At 47.9% G+C, this 23,130-nt stretch overlaps 2 protein-coding genes across 6 annotated transcripts in view; both read left to right on the top strand.

Moving 5' to 3' along the window:
• Nucleotides 1–23,130, top strand: part of OSBP2 (oxysterol binding protein 2) — a 147,212-nt gene that overhangs the window by 54,099 nt on the left and 69,983 nt on the right. Inside the window, exons 1-2 of one of the 5 annotated variants that reach the window (XM_060311010.1) lie at nt 9,941–10,531; nt 16,951–17,047. The exons of 3 other annotated variants lie outside the window; for them this stretch is intronic. In XM_060311010.1, the coding sequence (XP_060166993.1) occupies nt 16,987–17,047 (61 nt within the window). In that variant the 5' untranslated portion in view covers nt 9,941–10,531; nt 16,951–16,986. Of the gene's footprint in view, nt 1–9,940; nt 10,532–11,333; nt 11,455–16,950; nt 17,048–23,130 lie in introns of those variants that run through there. One more of the 5 variants, XM_060311009.1, reaches the window with a different exon arrangement.
• Nucleotides 1–23,130, top strand: part of SLC35E4 (solute carrier family 35 member E4) — a 151,630-nt gene that overhangs the window by 91,611 nt on the left and 36,889 nt on the right. The window lies entirely within an intron of this gene.

Raw genomic sequence — 23,130 nt, 5'->3', positions numbered from 1 at the left:
GCCCTCTGCAGCATGGTGAGCAGGTGGTGGATGGTGTGCTCAGAGCCGGGCCCTGGCCTCTAGGCCACATTCTGCCCCTTTCACTCGGGGGGCTCTCTGTCCGAAGGCTGAATGTGCTCTGGGGTGGCTGACAAACCAGCCAAGGCCTTTGGTATGATTGACTCTGACAGACTCAAAGGGGAGCATAAAATGATTTTGCTATGGCTCAGACTTGCAGAGCTCCTGCAATTACACGTCCCCTTTCATGTAAAATTAGATTAGCACTGCAGCTCTAGTATAATGAGTCTCTAATGCCAGGGACCATGGTAATTAATAAATTGTAAATGTTGACTTTTGATTCAAGGCTTCTTGGCGGGTAATTAATTTTTAATAGCTTTGGATGAATCTACATGCAATATCATGAAAGGGCGAAAAAATGGCTTGGCATCAGCCCATTTACGGGTATGGAACTGTCTGCTGACCATCTCTGAGTCTGCGCCATAAAGGAAAAGTGAACGTGAAGGGTGTGCTCCTGGTGTTGAGTGGTGACACATCAGCTTCTGATTGTTGTAGCCTCTTGAAAGAGCTGCATTGTTTTTAAACATGAAAGGAGGCTCTTGGAGGGTTTACTGTGCCATCTCTGAGATGCATCCTGGAGATTGCAGGGAGAGGTTCTGGAAGGAAGCCCAACCCTGACCAGAGGGGGAGGGCCTGAGTCTGGCAAGCAGGTGGGGACCACATCCTCTGCAGACACAAAAGCCTGGATTTCTGGGCAGTGAGGTTGGCCCTCTCCTAGAAATGATCTGGCCCATCCTCTTTCCAGATTGCACATCTTTCACTGTTTCCAGGGGCCAGTAGCTAACACAGGTGAAGGAGGTTTCCTTTCCATTGACCCTACCAACTCAGCTCAGATAATTGCAGAGAGAAAAAAGTCAGCCTACAGAGCACACAAAAGTCAGGAAAAAATGGTGAAAGAGCCCTGGGACAACCCAGTGCCTCTCTGGGGGATTCACCACATAGAACAGGCATTTGCTTCGGCTCCCGAGTCCATTGGAGACCCTCAGGGGAGAGAAATGGTGTGAGTGGAGGTGGTTTGGGTCCAGCCCTTCCGGGAGGCAGTCCCAAGGACCAGAAGGTGGGACAGACCTCAGTTCTGGCCCCAAGAGCAGAGTGAAATTTTCTCTCCTTGAGATTCTTTCTCTGTAACAGCTTTGCCACCTCCTCAAGTGGAAACTGTGTTCCCATTTTAGAGTGTAGCTTAATTTGCTTTTGTGCCATGTTGTTTGGGGGTAGGAGGGATGTGAATCTCGGTGAGAACGTGTGTTTCTTGTGCACCTCTCCATACATGGCGACACTGGCTGTCATCTGAAAGAAACAGAGGTGGCGAGGGTGACTCTGTCTCACTGTTTCAGGTGATCGGGCCCCTGGGGTTGACAGACATGTAGTTTTGTTGTAGCCAATGTTGTTTTTGTCCATTGGCTGTGGGCTCCTTGGGCTGTAGGCAGAGGTTGGCTGGGTGACACACAGGGCTTGTTCTCAAGTTTCAGCCTCAGCCTGCAGGCATTCCTGGGTCAGGAAAGACTTTGGTTATGTAGCCCCACGTGACAGTGTGGTTGACCCCCCGCCCCTTTTTAGGGAGAGAGAAATAGAAGGGATAGAAAAGATTTGACAACTTGAAATGGTGTCACACGCTTTTTAGAGGTTTTGGCTGCTTGTCTAGTTTGCACACACACGTGATCCGTGTGGATGGATTTGGAGGGAGACAGGAAAGAACAAAGCCAGAGGCCCCCTTTTAGTCCTGAGAATTCAAGATCTCAGTTTGGGAGCTGGATTTGGAGTGTGTGTGTGTGTGTGTGTGTGTGTGTGTGTGTGTGTGTGTGTGTGTGTTTCCTTCAGTTTCCGCTGCTGCTTGTTCTCATAACCTGTGTGCCTATAGCTTTCAGGCAATATAAAATAGCAAGATTCCAGGCGAAATGCAAAAAGCAACCCTGAAGGGATGCAGCAAAGTGCATTTTTACCAAAGAGAGAGGGAGAGAATTGGGGGAAGACTTGATAGGTTAAATTTTTTTTGTTTTTGTTTTGTTTGAGATGTAGTAACTTTCTGAGAATCCACTGGCAAATGCGGTTAAGGGTCTTTTCAAGACCAATAAACTTTTGGATAAGCCATTTAAAAATCAGTTAAGGGGTGTTTCTTCTGTTATCTCTGTGCTTGCCTCATTGCATCACATGGCTACCCTGAAACTAAAGGGAATAGGATCTAATAATTGGTTTTTAAATTCCATTGCTTGGAAGGACTTTGACAGTCAAGGCCAGTATGATCCCTGTTCCAAATACTGCCCTTACCCGTGTTGCGAGAGCTTACACATATTTGGGGATTCTACATACAATCAGTCCTGTGTCTTTACGATATCTGTTCCACAGTCTTGTGAAATATGTTGTCAATTTCAATTCTACTTTGTGGATAGAGAAAAATGTATGGGTCTTAGCTAGCCCAGAGCAGCGAGACGGAGAAGGTCACAGTCATCTCCCAGGGCTGGTTGCAGGTCAGTGGGGATTTCAGGAGCCTTTGCAGTAAATGGTTCAATTCAGAACCCAGCTAGCCTCCTACTCTGTCCCCAAGTCAATGGGTATATAGATAGATATCACCAAAGTACAGCAAAAGAGTCAGAGGGCTGACGATTAAAAAAAATCCATAAGCATTTATCAAAACAGCAAGAAATTAAGTGTTTAAGAACCATGTACAGAAGCTTCAATCACCATGGTTTGCATGATAAGAAATAGTTTATGAATACAAGTAATTTTTTCATCCACCATCTGCAGTATCGTTTACTGAAGAAACTGAGGTTATAAACCTTCCTGCAGTTGCTTCCTGCAGACATCTACTTGCAAGCCCAAGGATAAAAAAGTTTGCATTTGTATTTTTTAATGAATAGTCTCTCTGGGATTTAATTAGTCATTGTGTCTATGCATGCATCATTCATAATCTGGGTTTGTCACTAGCACATGCAGTTAAAGTCAGATGAACAGAAATAGTATTTTCAAGCAAAATGTAAAATACTCTTTGGCCAATTATCATTGGTTGACAACATGTTTTATAGAGATAACAGTTGATTGGTAGCTGTTATAAGTTTTGGTTTGTCTTCTTGTCTGTTGGGGAGAAAACCAGTACATAAGCCTCAAGGATCTTCACGGCACTTTGAGGACCCAGAGTCTCTAATGCTCCCCAGCCCGCCTGACATCAGAGAGGCGCCCCGAGCTCGTGAGAATAACGTTAATAATCGCTGCCATGTTCGCCTGCTGTGTGCCTGGCATTTCTACATCCTTTATGTGTAATCCTCCAAGTAACTTGCCCACACTAGTTGGCACTGAGTTAGTATGTGGCAGAGCCTGGCTTTTGGACCCAGGTCTAGCTGACTGCAGGCTTTCTGCTCCATCCTGTCTACCATGTTGTCTGAAAGCTGAAGGTAAGAGTGATTGAGATTGTATTTCAGCTAAAAGGATGATTTAAAAAGTGATTAAAGTTGTACACCAGTATTCTCAGAAGCGTTATTCACAATCACCAAAAGGTGGAAGCAATCCTAGTGTCCATCAATGATGAGTGGAAAAACAAAATGTGATATAGTCACACAAAGGAATATTATTCAGTCTTAAAAAGGAAGGAAATTCTTTTGGCTGAGCCACATGGCATGCAAGATCTTAGTTCCCCAACCAGGGATCAAACCCCTGCCCCCTGCATTGGGAGTGCAGTCTTTAACCACTGGACCACCAGGGAAGTCCCAAAAGGAAGGACACATGCTACAACACAGATGGTCCTTCTCTCTCATTTAAAAATTCTTAATCAAGCATTTTTTATGATTTCATTCTTTCCTCTCATTTGTACCTTTTTTCATTCTTTTAATAAAAGAGATTATAATATGAATCTTTGATGTATTATAGTCTACTTTAAATTAGTACATTTACCACTTCCCAAATAATTTAAGAACCTCACAAGTTAAATTCCATTTATCCACTCCCACGCTTCATATTATTGTTTTTTTCAATATACAGACATGTTTATTGACAAAGCAGTAATTCCTTTAAATAATTTGTCAACATAAATATGTCAAATGGGTTTTAAAATCATTTCTCTCTGTGTTCCCCAACAAGAATTACTCTACTGATATGAGCTATATATTGCTGTTCACTTACTGCTAAACCTAAACTAGTGAGATGATAATGGGTAACTGTTATACGGCACATGACAACTAATTTGAGTGGTAATAATGAATGTTTAATGATCCTCCTTTCGGGCATGAACATAGAACTTTTCATGTATACCTTACCAAAATTATAACCATTAACCTAAAAATTATAGTTGCAACTGAAATAGTAACCAGGAATTATAGATTATAGCCAAGTCAGAATATTACATAAATATTCCATATGAACACAGATACAGGGGGCACATAGGAAGCACCAGCGTCCTGTTTTCATTCAATCCAAATCCTTGTTTTGAAATTTATGAAAGTTGTGATTAGTAGAGAAGATATTTGAGTCCAGATATTAAAAGGCTCTTATTTCTATCAAATAAGTACAATAGTCAAGGTCATTTTCACTTTTCACTAGCTCACAATTTCTAAACAAAAATAGCATGTATATAAAAATGTGTCCCCTATGTGGGTAATATTTTTAGAATACTCTATTTAGATCAAGGAAAGAGTGAACATAAAGTTTATCAGAATTGCAGAATTTTTATACCTTAAATTTCATTTTTTATATGTAGATGATTTTCCAATTGTGTCCCTCTATCAGGCTATAAATGTGACATTGTGAAAAGGAAGAAAGAGATCTGAAAAATGAATAAAGTGTTTTAAAATGGTCTTTTTTCACTGACGGAAAATACTTTTGGTTACATTTCCAAGTTATATCATTCCTGATTTTCAATTAAGAGCCTAATTTCATATGCCTGCGATGTTGCAAAGAAACACCTCTGCCTCCTTTCAGGTTGGGTTTGCTTTCCTTGTTACAGGGCAATTGAAAACCAGTGCCACTGCAGTCACAAATATGCAATTTTACATCATATCCCAGGGCTATTATTTTTTAATTGTTTTAAAAGACACATTGTGCTTATAAAATTCAAGAGAGAAAAAACCCTAATAACATAAAAAAGAGTAGCCAGTAAAATCTGCAGTTTTTCCCAGTTATGATCCTCTTTATCAGAAATTAATGTCCAGTTGAATGGTGCATCATACTGGCACCAGCTCATCAATATGATTCTGCCTCTTTAAAACTCCAGTTTACAGGCCAAGGTGGCATGTGTTGGGTCACATTCTCCAGCTGTGTACATACTCACTGAACACCTTTCTAAATGAGCAGACATTCTTGACTAAAGCTAAGGCAAGATCAAATGAGAAAAGGAATTCCAAACGTCCTTTGTAAACTATAAAGTGCTTTAGAAATATAAGATGGCAGAGTCCCTCCCATCAGGAAACTTGCACAAACCTCTTAGATAGCCTCATCCATCAGAGGGCAGACAGCAGAAGCAAGAACTACAATCCTGCAGCCTGTGGAACAAAAACCACACTCACAGAAAGATAGACAAGATGAAAAGGCAGAGGGCTATGTACCAGATAAAGGAACAAGATAAAGCCCCAGAAAAACAACTAAGTGAAGTGGAGATAGGCAACCTTCCAGAAAAAGAATTCAGAATAATGATAGTGAAGATGATCCAGGACCTCGGAAAAAGAATGGAAGCAAAGATCGAGAAGATGCAAGAAATGTTTAACAAAGACCTAGAAGAATTAAAGAACAAACAAACAGAGATGAACAATACAGTAACTGAAATGAAAAATACACTAGAAGGAATCAATAGCAGAATAACTGAGGCAGAAGAACGGATAAGTGACCTGGAAGACAGAATGGTGGAATTCACTGCTGCGGAACAGAATAAAGAAAAAAGAATGAAAAGAAATGAAGACATCCTAAGAGACCTCTGGGGCAACATTAAACGCAACAACATTTGCATTATAGGTGTCCCAGAAGGAGAAGAGAGAAACAAGAGAGGCTGCGATAGTGAAGAGGCCCGCGCACCGCGATGAAGAGTGGCCCCCGCTTGCTGCAACTAGAGAAAGCCCTTGCACAGAAATGAAGACCCAACACAGCCAAAAATAAATATAAAAATAAATAAATAAATAAAAGATTACTATTAGGGCTTCCCTGGTGGCGCAGTGGTTGAGAATCTTCCTGTTAATGCAGGGGACACGGGTTCGAGCCCTGGTGTGGGAGGATCCCACATGCCGCGGAGCAACTAGGCCCGTGAGCCACAACTACTGAGCCTGCGCGTCTGGAGCCTGTGCTCTGCAACAAGAAAGGCCGCGATAGTGAGAGACCCGCACACCGCAATGAAGAGTGGCCCCCGCTTGCCACAACTAGAGAAAGCCCTCGCACAGAAACGAAGATCCAACACAGCAAAAATAAATAAATAAAAATTAATAAACTCCTACCCCCAACATCTTCTAAAAAAAATTACTATTAATAAAAAAAAATACCTTTGACTATACATGCAAGGATTTATTTCTGAAAAGCCATTGGGTTTCTAGTGCTAAAAATTGTTCTGTGGATTCTCTGGCAGCCTAGAGCCTCTTTCTCCCCTGCCTGCCATCCCAAGGTCATCTTGGCAGGGTGTGGATAGGGGGTGAAGAGGGAGGTGGCGGCGGAGTCGGGGAGAGAGAGAGGGAAAATGTATATGTATTAGCTCAACTTCTAAAGCACATGTAAAATTATGCCATTCTTGGTATTACCTGTGATGGGTTTGCTCATTCAAGAACTATTGAGCACCTCTCAAGAGTATATGAACATTGTGCTAGAAACTGACAGGCTCCCAGAAGACAAAGACTTGTAGGCTGTCTGGAGAGGAAGGATACCTGGGCTTAGAGCAGGAGATGGCAGTGTAGGTGGTTGGAATGATTAAGTGTCTGGTATATGGTACTAGCAGGGAGTGCTCTGGGGGCTCAAGGAGGTGGAGGCAGAGGCCACGGTGCGGAGCCATGCCCCAGGACAGTAGGCTTCTGCTTTTCATGTGCCAGATCCAGCACTGGCCACTGAAGCACTTCTGGATTAAGGGCTCTGCAGCTGCAGTGGGTGGGCAGGGAACCTGGATTCCAGGTGAGGGATAGTGGAGCAGAGGCTCAGAGGTGACAAGGGATAGTCAAGGTCGTGAGGCAAAGACTTGAGATATCATGGCCAGAGCGCAGAGCTATCACTAGAGGGACCTGGGAGTTGACATAAAGAGCGGGTATCTGCCTGGGACCTACAGGGTTAGGCTTGGAAGTTGAACCTTACTTGGTCAGAAGCAGGGCAGTGGCATTTCAGGTTCATAACAGGGGCAGTGACAGTCTGTACTGGGTGTCTTAGGAAGAGTCATGTGGCCAGAGAGGAGGCAGGGCCCAGGCAGGAGGCTGCTGTGGTGGACTGGGGACAGAGGAGGAGGGCTAGGTCCGGGTCCCCAGTAGTGTCAGAACGAAAGAATGGGCCAAGGGCTGGAGGAGCTGGGGGCAGGCTGGTCGTGGGCGAGGAGGAGGGGATGCACCATGGAAGTTCTTGTGTTTTCAACACACAACAGAGGGAGCAGAGCACAGCTGGGCTGGGAGGGCAGAGGGTGGCTCTGGTTGGGATTTAATAGCAACATCAATAGTAACAGTGGCATTCCAGGCAGGTCAGGGGTGGTTTACTAGTCACAAGCAACAGTGGCAGTCATAGTTTGCCCACCAGGATGAGAGTGTGTAGTGAGAAGGTCAAAGAGCGAGGCCTGAGCCATGGGGCAGAGGGAGGAAGAAGATCTGGGGCAAAAGTATCTTCCTGCCTTTGTGGATGAGCATCAGTGGAATGTGTTCCAGTTTTGGGGCTTTTCCAGAACCTGAATAGAAAGTTAAAATCTTGCTGTATGGCTTGGATTGTTTCTGTTAGTTCCAAATCCTGAATCTTCTGGGATCTTCAGTATAAATAACTGTGAGCATGTCATGTCAGTAGAAATTCTGGCCCTTGTGCTAGTGTGCATGTGTGTGTGTGTGTGTGTGTGTGTGTGTGTAGAAATGGCCTTCCCTAGGTATCCTTCACTGGCCTCCCAGAAGGTGAGGATGCAGACATGCTGGTGATTGCTGAATGTGCCATAAGTTAGACAAAGGAATTAAATGGAAGGAATCATCTGTCACAAATTGCTCAAGAAATTCCATTCCAAACAAGGAAATGTACAAAGACTTGAGACTCTCCTCATAAGTGTCAGCATGTCCACTTGGTAAATATTGGGTGTTTGGAAGGCAGCTGGGCACCCCATCCCCCTCATCTGTTGCCTGTGACCATAGCAGCAGTAAGCCCACACAACCCGGTGCTCCTGGTGCCTGACCTGTTTCTTATCTTCGAATTCTGATGGTATGCTACCTTAAGAAAAAAACAAACAAAAAAAAGCTCTTGGAAGTAATTTTCAAAGGAGAACAAAAGATGTTAAGTTAAAAGACTGTAGAGGTGGTGGTTTTGCTTATTTTTTTAAGGCACCACATGTGGATTGTGATTCTTCTTCCTTGATGTGAAAACGGAAGGAGCCCCTCTCCGCCCTCCCCCGCCTTTCCTGAATGGCGATGTCCACTCCTGTTCCCACTGTGTCCTTTGTGAATGTGTCAGCTCCCTGCTGTCTGTGTAGCAGCCATGGTCCATGTATGTTTGAGCAAAGTCCCTCATGCCTGCTTGGACAGCATTTATTAACCTTGACTTGAACTCATTCCATTTGGTTTTCCCCCTTTAAACTGGGGTCTCAACCAAATAGTAAAAATGAAGCTGTCTTTGGACTTGAATTAATGCGACATAAAAAGTTGTTGTTCTAAAAAGAATTAAGGGGCTTCCCTGGTGGCACAGTGGTTAAGAATCTGCCTGCCAATGCAGGGGACACAGGTTTGAGCCCTGGTCCGGGAAGAGCCCACACGCCGCGGAGCAACTAAGCCCGTACGCCACAGCTACTGAGCCTGTGCTCTAGAACCTGTGAGCCACAACTACTGAGCCCGCATGCCACAACTACTGAAGCCCGCGCACCTAGAGCCTGTGCTCCGCAACGAGAGAAGCCACCACGATGAGAAGCCCGCCCACCGCAATGAAGAGTAGTCCCTGCTCACCGCAACTAGAGAAAGCCCGTGCGCAACAAAAGACCCAACACAGCCAAAATAAATAAATAATAAAATAAATAAATTTATATATATATATAAAAGAAACCCCTAGCAAAATAATAATAAAATAAAAACAGTTAAGGCAGGAGTTGCCAGTTTCATCCAGTGAAGAAAAGAGTCACCTCATCTTGGACTCCAGAAAGGCCTGAGGGAGGCCATGAAGTGAGCAGGGCCTGGGGTGACTGTCCAATCTCTGCTGTCCCCTCTCCTTGGCCAGACAGGCCCAGTTATCTCAGACTTGGAACCAGAAGGAACCCCACCCCACCCTCACGTTCCATAGGGAAGCTGAGGCTCACTGAGAGCAGAGGTGAGGGTGGCCACATGGTGGTGATGTTTCTGGTTTGCGGCAGAGGCAAAGTCAGAGCCAGGGCTCCCCCATCGAAGTCTGGGACTTTCCTGGCTGGGGGCGAGGAGCAGTGGGAGGGATTTGAACAGAAATGAAAAAACGTGGAAGCGGTTCTGTGTGATGTCACCAGACTCCAAGCAGCCCCATCTGTTGGTTGATTGACATTCTGGCACCAAGGATGTGGGAGAGGGAATTGGATTCCAGGTGGGATGGGACCCCAACAACCTTCCCTCCCCAGGTTCTGAAACAGGCTCTAATTGGTTAACTCCTTACAACCCCAGGGTATATGACAGTGGAGAAATGAGGGACTGAGCCAAGGCTCCCCCCCCCCCCATTCCCCCGGGCCAGGTGAAGGGCCAAGCTTCTTTGGCCTCGATCGGTCCCGGATAGCGCCCTCAGTGCCGGCTCGGGTTCCGGGCCATGTGCTCGCGCATTTTAAGAGGCTGAGCTGCGCTTTCCGCCGCCCGCCCGCGTCCCGCCACGGAGAGCTAGCCTTTGTCTAGACTGCTGGGCTGGAGGAGAGCTAATCCCTGCTCGGGACGGGGCTGGAAGAGGCCGCGTCCAGTCCTCCGGGGACTGGCGGGTGGTCTCGGGGGGCGCCCTTCGCTCTTGGAGCGGGGCCTGGGGGGCAGAGGTGGCCTCCTAAGGTTGGTGGGGAGGAGGCTGGAGGAATGAGGACGCGCCGCGCCGCTCCCCTGCTGCGCTCAGGCTGACCGACCGGCGGGCAGAGCGGGGTCTCGGCTTGACTGCGCTCAGAGCGCGCGGGCTGGCCTCTGTCCGCGGTGCTGAAGAGGCGGCCGCGGCGGGGAGGCGGGCCCGGGGCCGCCGGGCAGCACACACCCAATCCGGGGACCGCCCTCCTTCTCCCTTGCTCGGCGCGGCGGTGGAAGCCGGCACTGCACCGAGATGGACTGAGAGCGCGGCAACGGAAAAGCGGCGGCGGCGGCAGCAGCTGCAAGAGCCCCCGCAGCCTCGGGGCCAGACCCACTTCCACACCCAGGAGCCCCTCCCTGGGGTGAGTTGGGGCAGACAGAGCAGGGATGGGGCGGATGGGTCCTGGGGGCATGGGAATTTCTTGGGCTTTAAAAATTTCCTTACCCACTGTAAATTTCTTCCAGCCCTGATCTTGAGTAGCCTACAGGGCTGAGGGCTCAGATCACTGCCCTGGTACTCCCCCAGTCCTGGGATAGAGGGCAGGGAGGTCTGCCCTCACAAGCCAGGGGACAAAGGGTTAATCCAGAAGTCTAAGGATAGTCACAAGGCTTGTCCTCCTCCTAACCCTGGGTGCAGCTCACTGCATGGCACTGGGAAGGGCTGTTTGTCCAGGCTGTTGTCAGAGGAACAACACCTTCCCATCTCTGTGCAGGGGGCTGGGTCTGGGCAGCCTGGCCACTGGAATTCAGCCCAGACAGAGGCCAGCCATCTTTTAGCAGAGAAGACAGGCTTGAGCCTTCACTGGGGCTACAAGTGAGAGGTAAAGTCCTTTCCCTGCCTTCCCCCAGTCTCCTTAGGCACCTGAGCTGCCATGGCCAGGGCTTCAGGGGCCAGTGTCACAGTGCACCAGGCTGTTGTGAGTGAACTGGACTCAGGCAGAGGCGCTCTGGAGTGGATACTGGGCAGCAATTCCTGCTAGAGTGTGTGTGTGTGTGTGTGTGTGTGTGTGTGTGTGTTTTCCCAGCACGCAAAGGGGATTTTAAACTCTGGTGGTGGCTGTCACAGGAAAAGCCCTTCTCCAGCCGGCCTGTGCCTCTGAGTAAGCAGTCTGAGGTCACGCTGGGCAACTTTCTAGTCAGAGGAGCCTTGGGCTTCCTCCGTCGCTAAAGCTGCCCACCTCCTGCCTCAGCCATCCGCTGAAGGGGGAGATGTGTTTAAACTTGATGGGTCACCTCTGCCTTCGATCCCACCAGCATTCGGTTCCCATCTCCATCACCTGGCAAGGTCAGACAGATAGACCTCTTGATTCCTAAAACCTGATGGGCGGGCTGTTGGGGGGCTTTATGGCCTCAACAAAGGACTTTTGGTGTGTTGGGGAGGTGAGGGGCTGGAAAGAAGGGGACCATGTAGAAGTCTAGTTGTGCTGGATTCCAAGCTGTGTGAGGTGCCTGTTCTAACCTGATGGATGTAAATGAAGCTTCTAAATCTCGACAGACTCATGCTGGAGGACTGAGGTCTGTGTTTTGTTCCGTTTGTCTAGCCTAAGCTGTGGGCATCAGAAATGACTCTAGTGGGCAGCTTCCTTGGATCATCGGGTGCCTGACAGTGCTGATGAAATGAAAGAGAGGTGGAAAAGATGTGTGAGATGATGTGCCGATTTTAGGGTCAGTGTGAGCTGCAGTGGTGCTGCAGTGCTGATGGAAATGCATGCCAAGGATGTGCTAGCATTACTTGCATACGGCAGACCACCCAAGTACCATTTGTCTCTGGCCAGTGTTCTGTAGAGAGGAAAGGTCATAAGGGGGAAAGTATGGTAACTGCACATCTGACATATACTCGACTTACATTATTCTTGATCGCTTTTTTCCACCCAGAAGCATTTTTGTTTTGGGTAGGTAGGTTTTTTCCTATCATGTAAACATTTTGTATTTTGACCAGATGAATAAACCTTGATAGAGTGTAATTGTCTGGAAGGATGGCTGACTCATAACTGTACTTTGACATCCTTGTTGACATCCTTGTTTCATTAAAATATGAAGTCCAAAACATATAATGGCAGGCCAGCTACTGTTTTGGGAAAACAGTGTATTTGAGCTTTGCATGTTGTTTGTTTTGAAAATACAGTTATAGCCCCAAAGTTTTCCGTAACTAGATCAAGTTGGGGTATATGTATATTTTTAGCATGCTTCACACCTGTAATGCAATCAGGCTACCTATTTTTATTCATAGTCTGAACAACTTAAAACCTCTTCAATAATTAAGGTGGGCTCAAGTTCTCTGTAACTGAAGAAGATAACATTTGAGGGTTGACTGGATGATGCACAGTCCTAGATTCAGCTCACAGTCTCTGCTCAGAAGTCCTGCACTTGGTTGAACACGTGCAAGCCTGCATCTATGCACAATTGTAAAATGGGCATGAAAAGTAGGAACCGAACCTTTCTGACTGGATTTCTCAAGGCCAAGGCAGAAAGTAAAGATGTAGTGATGAATATTTAGCAATAGATCAAATTTTATTTTGGTGAAAGCAGTTGATCTCGGTTTCCAGGTAGAATGGTGTTAGGGATGGTGTAAGAGCTGTGCTGTGTAAAGAAGTGAAAAGAGGCCCAGCTTTGTAGATTGAGAGATCTGAGTTCAAATTCCCTTTTTCCCTCTTAACTGTATGCCATGATGTGGTCTCTCTGAGCCTCAGTTCTATCATTTGTGAAATAGAGAAAGTAACAGCTCCCTGGTATGTAAACTTAGCATGGGACTATAGGTGCTCCGTGTTATCCTGAATATCTCCTGCCATAGTCTGCCACCACCGGTTATTAGGAGAATGTGAGTGTGTTGAGACAAAATCTCCACACAGTGGTGTTCAGTCTCAAACCATGAGGGCCATGAAAGGACTCAGTAGTTTGCCTTGGGATAGCCTGGTCCTGCTGGAGGTGGTGTTCCCAAGGTGCGGACTGTCCCTGGGTCTGCTGTCATCCAGGGACATTGGCTGGGCAGTGGTGGAGCTTGGGCAAAAGGACTGTTCTCTCCTGGAGGAATGGAGCCTAAATGCCAAAGGCCGTGAGGGCTCTCTGTTCAGAGAAACCCCTTCCAGGAAAGGGTTTGTGGTTGCTGCTGTTCCCCCGAGGTTCTCTCTCTCTGAGACGCGGTTTTCCTCCAACAACGTGTGTCTTCTCCTCCTGCGTCTGTGCCCCAGGCCCCGTGGTTATAGCAGCTAATACTGGGTGGGAGCTCACTGCAGGCCAGGCTTTCCTGTCCGTCCTCCATCCTCATGACAGCCTGGTGAGATATGAACCATTACCACGCCTGTGATACAAATGAGGAAACCGAGGCCAGGAGAGGTTAGATCACAGGTGCCCAAGGTCTGACTGTGTGGCCCCTGTCTCTCCAGCAGGAGGAGAGGGCCATGGGGGAGCTGATGGCACAGAAAGGGGCAGTCACCCTGATCTCCAGGCTCACAATCCAGTGCTCCCTCCTCACACTGTGGCGACAGCACCCATTGCTGGGCAGCAGGAGGAGGAATGATGAGCAGGGGTTAGGGTCAGCCGGACAGAGTCCCAGTGGGGAGGGGTTAGTGTGCGAGACTTCCCTTCCAGGCCTGCCAGGTTGGCTCATCCTCACACGGGAGTGGGGCTTGGGATCTGGCAACAGGGATAGCAGCACCTCGGCTGTGAGCAGAGCTGGAAGGTGAAGGGTCCTTGGAAATCAACAAGGCTGAGGCCGACCTGTTAGGTTATGAAGAGCCTGAGGCCCTGAGAGGGAATGACTCATCCATGGGAAGGGGGGGTCTTTATTCCATTTCCCAGGGCAAGGGCCCCCCTAATGGACCGCTCCAGCACTGCCTCTCTGGGGAGCCTGGGATTTGCTGGTGGCTCTGTCAGAAAGGGCTTCCTAAGACCAGGGACCTCTACAATCCCAGAGATGACCCTGAGGTGGGCAGCTCCCTTGGCCCCTGGCTCCCCTGACTGGGAAGCAGCTCCATCTGGCCTCTGCTGGCACATGGGTGCATTTGCAGACTGCACTGATTTCCATTTCCTCGGGTGATGAGGTAATTTAAAGGTTATTCAGTTGAGTTTCTAGTTCCCTTGGCTTGAGGCCTTTCTCTAAAAACACCTGCTGCTAACAGCCTGGGCAACAGGCATCGATATAAAAAGACATGCTTGTCGCCCATAAACTTGAATTATTTAACGAAGTGCGTGGGTCTCTTATAGCTGCTTTGCACACATGCCCCGTCTCAGTGGTTTCTTAATGAGTGTACCTGTGAGCTTGCTTTTTTAATTGAACGGCTTCATGAGGATAAACCTATCGCAGCCCCTGCGAGCACGCTGCTCTTCCTAGGCTGCCATTTGCAGTCCCTGACCCCCAACCTCTTAAGTCTTCCACCTTGAACCTCAGCCCCCATGAGCTTCGACTCCTTCCTCTCCTTGCCGTCTCAGGCCGTCCTCTGTCTGTTCTCCTACCACACTTTCTCTGGATTCTGTCCCTTCCCTCCGGCCATGCTGCCACTCCTCTGATTCAGTTCCTCGTTATCCGCTGACTTTTTGCCAGGTCCTTTGACCAGCTGCCTCCCTGCTTCAGGCAGCCCCTTTTAGACTTGCCCCAGTGTGCTTCAGGCAGATTAACCTTTCAGGAACTGGTTCTGCTCTTGTCACTGCTCTCCTGACAAACTTGCCCTGGCCACTTCCTGCCTCCGGCATGAGGGCAGATGCCTCAGCTCGGCCTCAGGCTGGCCCAGCTCCCTGCACTGCAAGTGCAGAGCCAAGGCCTCTTGTGCAGCCCGGCCCTCCTTCCTCTCCTGGGCAGTGCTCCTCCCAACGCCTGGACATGTCCCTTCCGTCTCCCACCTCTTCCAGGCCCAGCTTCAGAGCTGCCCTCCTCCAAGATGCCCTCTCGCCCAGACTTTTCCTCCCCTGCCTGGACCCAGAGCACACTGGCTCAGTCATCCATTTATAGGGGTCAGAAGTGCCTTGCCACAGGTGAGGTTCAGTGCTGGGCACCAGGAATGCCAAAGTGAGTGGGTTGTGGGTTGTACTGTGTCCCCCCGCCCCAAAAGATATGTTGAAGTCCTAACCCCCAATACCTGTGAATGTGACTTTATTTGGTAATAGGGTCTTTGCAGATGTCATCAAGATGAGGTCAAGAGGGTGGTCCCTAATCCAATGTGACTAGTGTCCTTACAAAAAGAGGAAAATATGGACACACACACACACACACAGAGAAGGTCATGTGAAGGCAGACACACGGGGAAAGGCCATGTAAAGATGGAGTTATGCTACCACAAGCCAAAGAATGCCCGAAGAGACAAGGGCTCCCAGAAGCCAGAAGAGAAAAGGAAGGAACCTTCCCTACAGCCTTCAGAGGGGCATGGCTCTACCAACACCTTGGTTGTGGACTTCTAGCCTCCAGAACTGTGAGACAATACATTTCTGTTGTTTGGAGCCTCCCAGTAGAAAAATAATACCGTGAGAACAAGCCCTTCCTGGCCCTAGAGGTGCTGACCATCTGCAGGGAGACAGACAAGATCCTTCTGAGTCAGTGTGATGAGTGCACAAGAGAGGTACATGGATGTGATGGGAACCCTGAGGAAGGGCCCTCCTCCAAGCAGCTTTCCATCTCCTCTCTGGGGTGACAGTAGTCAGTAAGGTTCCCTTAGGGGGGCCCACACCCCAGTGTCCAGAGGTGACAGGAGCCAACCAAGGTGGGGGACAGGCAGGGCATCCCGGGCCAGGCGAGCAAAAGCATGGGAGGGAAGAGCAGCTGGTGGAGCCGAGGAGTGGGAAGGAGGGGGTTGCTGAGGCCCACAAGGCTTCGCTCCTGGTGGGTTGTGGTTTGCCAAGGAGTTTGAACTTAAACTTGCTGCTGTGGGTATCAGGGAATCATGGAAAGGGAGCAGATAGTGTTTTCAGTAAAAGGTTTCATGGCGGCATGAAGGATGGATCAGAAGGGGTAAAAGAAAAAGCTGAGACCTTGGAAGTGAGCCAAGGCATGGAGAAGAGCGTATGGATTTGCAAATTAAGCTGAATTTAACATCATCAGGACCTGGGGGCCCTTTGAATGTAGGGACTCAAGGAGAGGGAGAGACCCCAGGAGCTGACCCTCAGGTTTCCAGCCTGGTGCCTGAGGGCAGAAAAAAATGTCTGGAGAGGGAAAGGTTGTCATGAGGGAGCAGAGGAGAGATGCTGGGCTCAGCTGGGGACAGGTTGAGTGTGGGGGACATCCAGGTGGCCATGGAGGTCTGGAGCTTGGAGGGGAGGCCTATTCTGATGGTACAGATGGGGAAACATGAACAAGGAGATGGGACACGGCACCCTGGCCATGGACACCATCACCCAGGCCCCAGCATGGAGCGGGAAGAAGAAAGGGGTAAGGACTGAATCCTGCCTGGGAGCTGGGACAGAGGAGGCTGGAGGATAACGGGTGTGTGGCAGCAGGACCAGGAAGCAGGGGGCAGTTGGTGTGACTGGGACCTGCCGCAGTAAGGGCCCCAGGAAGGCATCAGACAGAGCTGCTGTGTTCAGGGATGACTGTTCTGAGCAGCAGTGCATCCGTCACTTCTTGCCTTCCCTGCATCTTCTGTCTACACTGCCTACCACATCTCTCTCCCAGAGCAGGCCTGGTGGGGTAAGTGCAGGTGGGTGCCTGGATACCTACCTGGTGGCCTCTTCTGGGCCTCATCCCCGAGCCACAGCTAGTGTCTGTGGCAGCCTGGTAGCTGGGGTGGGGGGGCGAGGCCTGCAGCCTGGCTGGATGCCCCCCACGCCTGGTTGCAGCTGTGTCCGTTCTTTGCAGGGCCCGTCACCATGGGCGGCTCTGCTCCTCCGCCTCATGGGGATTGTGCCACGTGTGCGGCAAATGCTCCAGCCCCTCTCTGATTGCTGCCTGCCAGGTTGGTCTGTGTGCACTGATGTGGTGGTTTCTCTGATGTGACTTCTGGGCCCTCCTGCCCCCAGACTCACTCCTTATGTACCTTCTTTGTGCCTGACCTTCCACCATTAGAGAGTCTTCTGTAGGGTCCCATAAGTTTCGACATGAGCAGGAGTTGATTCTGGTGTACTGTTTCCAATGGTAATTTGTTGAGAGATTAGGTTAGGAAACATAAAATTGTAAAACATTTAAATGATTCTAAAATATATGACAAAATGTAGTCGTCTTTCATCACCTCCCTCCATCTCACGCCCTGCTAGAGATACACACACCCATTTGTTAACAGTGGTTCTTTCCCAGATTTCCCCATGCATTTACAAAGCCATGTAAGTCCACAGGCACCCATGCATACATACTTACATGTATATGTGAGATCATTTCATGCATATTGATAAGCAGCTTGCTTTTCCCCTTACCAATATATTTTGGAGATCTTTACATGTCAGTACAAATAGGTGTATCTCATTTCTAAATTAACAGCATGGAATTCTGTAGTGTATCATAATTTGTTCAATCATTTTCCTCTTCATGGATAGTTCCTTTACCTTTTATTACTATTTCAGGGATGCTGTAGTGAACCTTTTTGTATATGCATCTTTGTGAATGTGTGTAAATTTTTCCAAAGCATAGATTCCTAGGCGTGGAATTGCTAAGTTACAAGGGCATGACCATGATACATATCAACAGACACTATCAAATTGTCAGCCCCCCAAAATGCATAGATTTACATCTCCCAACAGTGTGGGTTGTCAACAAAGGCTACCCCATCATTCTTTTTACTCTTTGTTACTCTGATGGGTGAATGAAAAGGCATTTCCTTGCTCTGTTTTGCATTTCCCTTATTACCAATGAGACTGAGTATACTTTTTTCTGTTTATTGACCAATCATATGCATTTTGTGACTTGTATATTCATATTCTTTGCCATTTTACTGTTTTGATGTGTGTATTTTTTTATGCTGATATGTAGGAGCTCATTTTAAGTTATGGTTATCTCTCCTTTGTTGATTATATATTTTGCAAGTATTTTCTCTTTGTTGCTTATCTGTGCCTATGGTGCTATGGAATTTCTAAACGTTTATGTTGTAACATCTGTTAATCAGAGGCTTGTTTTTTAGTAGTGGGGAAAAAGGAGCTTGGAGGTTTAAAATGTTGCATTCTTGACCCTTCTCTGGTCTGTGCTTGCTCTTTGACTTTGAACAAAACCCCTTAACTTCACTAAACTTCCATTTTGCCAGCTGTGTCCCAGTGCTGTCTGTCCTACCCGACCTCACCACAGCTGCCGTGAGGATCATGGGAGAAGCTGTCTTCAGGGCTTCACAGCCATTCTGAACTTCAGTTAAACCAATTCATTGATGGACACTGAGAGCCAATCTTCTGACACAGGCCTCATCTAGGTCAGAGGTTTTCAGGGTTCCAGGACCCTGCCTCTGACTTTTCCCAGGTGTTTTTTGAGTGCCTGCCCTACGTTGGTGATGTCACCCTCATGACTCTGCAGAGGGAAGTGTATTAGTTTGCTCAGGCTGCCATAACCAAATACCACAGACTAGGGGGCTTAAACCACAGAAATGAATTTTCTCACCATTCTGGAGGCCAGAGTCCAAGGTCAAAGTGTCAGCAGGATTGGTTTCATCCTGAGGCCTCTCTCCTTGGCTGTCTTCTCATTGTCTCCTCACATGGTCATCCCTTGATCTGTGTCCTAATCTCTTCTTCTTTTAAGGACACTGATCATATTGGATCAGGGCCCAATGTGTGAACTTTTTGTACCTTAATCACCTCTTTAAAGGCTCTGTCTCCAAACATACTGACATTCTGAGGTACTGAAGGTTTGAGCTTCAACGTATGAATCTGGGGGCACAATTCAGCCCATAACAGGAAGACAGCCCCGTGTCTGGATGAGAATCGTGGAGGTGAGGCTCGGAGAGGCTCCTGTACTTGTTTCCAGTCACCCAGTGAGCCGGTTGCAGATCCAAACTCAGCCCCATGCATTAGACCCCTAAAGCCCACGCCTCCCCAGGCAGCTTGACTGATGTTAGGACTGTTTTGGCTTCCACTGCCTTGACTTCCTGCCCACTGGTCACTGGCCTGTGTCCCCGCCATCCTGTGGCCTCAAAACTCATGCTCCCTGGGCAGGGCACCTACTCCCAGCCAACTCTCCTGCACCGCCTTTTTCCCCTCAGGAAAGGGTTTCAAATAATAATTAAATTTTTTGAATATAGCTTGTTCACTTTTTGTTGTTGTTGTGGGAAAGATCACACAGTGAGATAAAGAGCATTTGGAATACAGGAAACTCCCCAGTAACCTCACACCCTCACAAAACTGTTTTTGATTTTTGCACTTTCCCTTCCCTTCCCGCCTCTGCACATACAATTGTATTTCACAGCTTTGGTATCACATTAAAGAGGGCCCTTCATGCTCTGCTCTTGTCACCCCACATTATCGCTAACAGTTTCCCTGTCTAAAACAATCACTTTAATGGCTGTGTAATATTCCATTGAGTTGAAGTACTCTAATGATTTCAGTCATCCTCCAATTGTTGAGCATTTGAGTTTCCCATTTGCACTATTATAGATAACAATGCAATGAATGTCTTTGAACTGAAAGCTTTTTGCTTCTCTTGAATTGTTTCCTGAGGGAAAATTCCCAGGAGTTGGATTACCGGGTTAAGGGCAGCAGTATCATCATGGTGCGTTGATGACCTAGAAGGTCTCTTTCTGCAAGGAGCCTACGATGCTCCATGCCACCAACAACGAGTGAGCATGCCGGCTTCATTGTACTCTCGCCGGCATTAGGTGTTAATTAAATTCATTTCTGACCATTTTAATATACTTAAAAGAGTACCTATCTCAAGGCGGCTTTAATTGGTACTCCTTAAATAACCAACAAAGAAGGAGGAACATTCTGCAATGGATTTGTATTTTCAATTCTTTTTGTTCACTTTCTTTTTCTTTTTTTTTTTTAAAGGAATAATTGGAGACTAGACAAATGGATATTAATCCCTTGGGAATCCCAGCTCTTCTGTGGTTGTCTTGAGGGATTTGTTGGTAAAAGTAGTATTTAGACTTTGACAAGCAAAAGGCCTTTTGGTCAATAACGGACATAAGCAATGGAGTGGGGCCAGATGGGCCAGCCACTCCGGGGAGCAGAAGTGTCTGAGAAGAGGCCACGTCCTCAGAGCGACCTGTTGTGACCTGACCCTAATTCTCTGGCTGGTCCGAGGGCAGGCCACCCCTTCCTAGCACATGTGCAAGGATGCAGCATAGCCCCTCGCTTGCCCCAAGGCAAAGCCCGGCAGGCTCAGCTCCCAGAGGGGTGGCCCCCATCTCTTCGGCTGCCCCTCGCAGCAGAAGGCACATGTGGGCAGAGTCAGGCCGAGGCACTGTCCCTGGTGGAATCTGTCTCATCGTTACCTTCTTTCAAACTGACTTGAATGGTGCACTCTCCCCCATTCCCTTTTTCTGCTCTAAAATAATCAATGATAAATTGAAAATTTTTTTCCCCTCAGAAGTTTATTTTAATTGCTTAGCAACACATTATCATAAATTTCTCTCAAATTAATTCTTTGCCTTCATTGCAGGATCATTTATTAATGATGATGGCAGTCAGCATCTATGCATGGCTATTCTTAGAACACTGCTGTCTTAAAGGGCTTCATTCATAAGATATCCCCACAAGGAATGTGTGTGCTAGACAGACCCTTGGAGAACTTGATCCTCCAGACAACACAGAGAAGGTCAGCACCTCTCTTCTGGGGGCCTGAGCCCCTCATCAGTGGTGAGCCTGAGGCCCAGAGGGGGAACCAGAGGTCCACGTTGGTATAAAGCAGTGGCCAACTCATGTCAGGTCAGATTTTGCCCCTGCAGGACTCCCAAGCCTGTGCTCACCTCTGCGAGGTCCAGTCTAGGTCCAGACAAGGGCAGAGGTGCAGAGGGGATGGGACTGCATGGTGTTGTGCATTAGAAATGCCCTGTGTGGGGTCAGGGAGCGGGGTCAGCAGTGGAAGGCTTGGGAGGCAGAAGACAGTATGGGTGTGTAGATTGAGCCAAATAGGGCTCCTATGAGTGATAAAGTTGCTTTCATCGATTGATTCATTGATCAGTTGATTGATCTGTTTATTCCTGGGCTCACTCATTCAGTGCACATCTACTATGTGCTGAGCCCCGCTGGAGGTTGAGAATAGAAAAGACCACAGTCTCTGCCCTCAGGAGTTCACAGTCTGGTGTGGGAAATAGACAAACAAGAACCCACAGCAGAGCATGCTAGGTCCTGGGAAGGAAAGAAGCAGCCCTGGGCATTTTGGGAGCCCAGACTTGAGAAAATTCCCTGTGATCATATTATTTTAACGTTTCCATATATGCCTAGCTTTCACACAATTATAACTATATTGCATGGTTTGCCTTTTTCCTCTCAGCATTTTGTGTTTAAGCACAGTTTCTTATTTCTGCAAAGTCATCACATATATACTGTGTGGTTCCAAATGGTTCCATGATATTCCGTGAAGTTGATGAGTTAAGCATTCACCTGCCGTTAGGCTCCTCGGCTGCTTCTAGGGTTTTGCAACAAATGGCATTGGATGCAGAGCCTTGTTCTCCTTTCCCCTTGTTCACACTGGGTGGGAGGTGTAGACGTGCTTGTGGTTCTTATAGACCACGGCCACGTGCCCCTCCCCTCCAGTGCCTCACGCCAGTTTCTGGGCACCTGTTCCTCTATTGCCTTCAGTACTGGGATGAGCAACAGTTGCACCCACCCACCAACACACACGGATACATGTGTATGGATTTTAGTTGAGTGTGTGTGCACCATATTATTGAGCAAAGGAGGAAACATGTAGGAACTTGAGTCTGATGAACAGTGTTCCAGTAGCAAGAGGAAGTGGGGAGGCTGGCTTCTAAGACTTGCCGCTGCCACCCGGGTGGGATGTGATGAGGTAAGTGGTCACCATCAATGTGAGAGCAAACCAAACACTTTATTTATTTACTTATTTTCTTAATATTTATTTATTTGGCTGCACCAGGTCTTAGTTGCAGCACGCAGGATCTTTGTTGCAGTATGCGGGATCTTTTAGTTGCAGCATGAGGGATCTAGTTCCCTGACCAGGGATAGAACCTGGGCCCCCTGCATTGGGAGCGTGGAGTTTTAACCACTGGATCACCAGGGAAGTCCCAAATCAAAGTCTTTAAAGTGACCAGATAAACTGGTCTTGATGTGGGGTCGGATAGAGCTTAGAGGGAAGGTTGCAGCTGCCTCCAAGGGTTGCCAGCACAGGGTATTTGGGGTGAGTGGACCTCAGGAAGGTCACAGAGTTAGTGGCTTGGTTTTAGAAGGTCACATTTGCGTGTTGGGGACCATACATCTGGAGCTGTTCAGGAGATGCCCTCAATGGGTGAAGTGCAGAGCTGGGGTTCAGTCTCACCTGCACGTGGTCAGGAGGGAAACTTGTCTGGGGCCCAGGGTGGCCAGCAGAATGGATGGAATTACCCACTGGTCATCGTTTGCTTGGTGTCTTGGCCTTCTCACTGCTGGGTCAACTAAGACTTTTCAGCTAATGTATTTCCTTCTTTAAGGACAAATTGGCACCCTCTGAGTACTTGTGAAGCTAGGCTGTAGATTTTTAAGTATTTCACATGAGCAGAATCTGGTCATTGTTTGATGTGACTTACAGTGTAAAAGAACTATGTAGAAAGAAGAAATAGTGCATGTGTTTGCCTTGGTAGGAGTGCATGATTTTCTTCTGTATTTTCCTTTACTATTTTAGTTTCCTCCCCGGGTATGCTTTGTTCCCTATCTTCTCCTGTCGGCCAGACATGGCTTTAGGTGAGGGTGGGTGGACAAAGCAAACAGGGTCACTGACCCCAGTACTCACTCGCTGTGAAGGCAACGCGAGGTCCTCAGCCCCTCTGCCTCCCCTTTTCTCAGCTCTGAGACAGAGGGCATGGCTCTGCATTTGAAAGATTCTTCCAGCTTCCAGAGTCTGGTTCAATATCCTGGGTTTACTGCACATGCCCATCCTATAAAAGTCACCTGTATGTTCATGATGCTCCTGTCT

Source organism: Globicephala melas, chromosome 13 (assembly GCF_963455315.2).
Source record: "Globicephala melas chromosome 13, mGloMel1.2, whole genome shotgun sequence".
Classification (NCBI taxonomy): domain Eukaryota; kingdom Metazoa; phylum Chordata; class Mammalia; order Artiodactyla; family Delphinidae; genus Globicephala; species Globicephala melas.
Note: the sequence above shows the minus strand (reverse complement) of the source record. Positions and strands in the feature narration are given on the sequence as shown.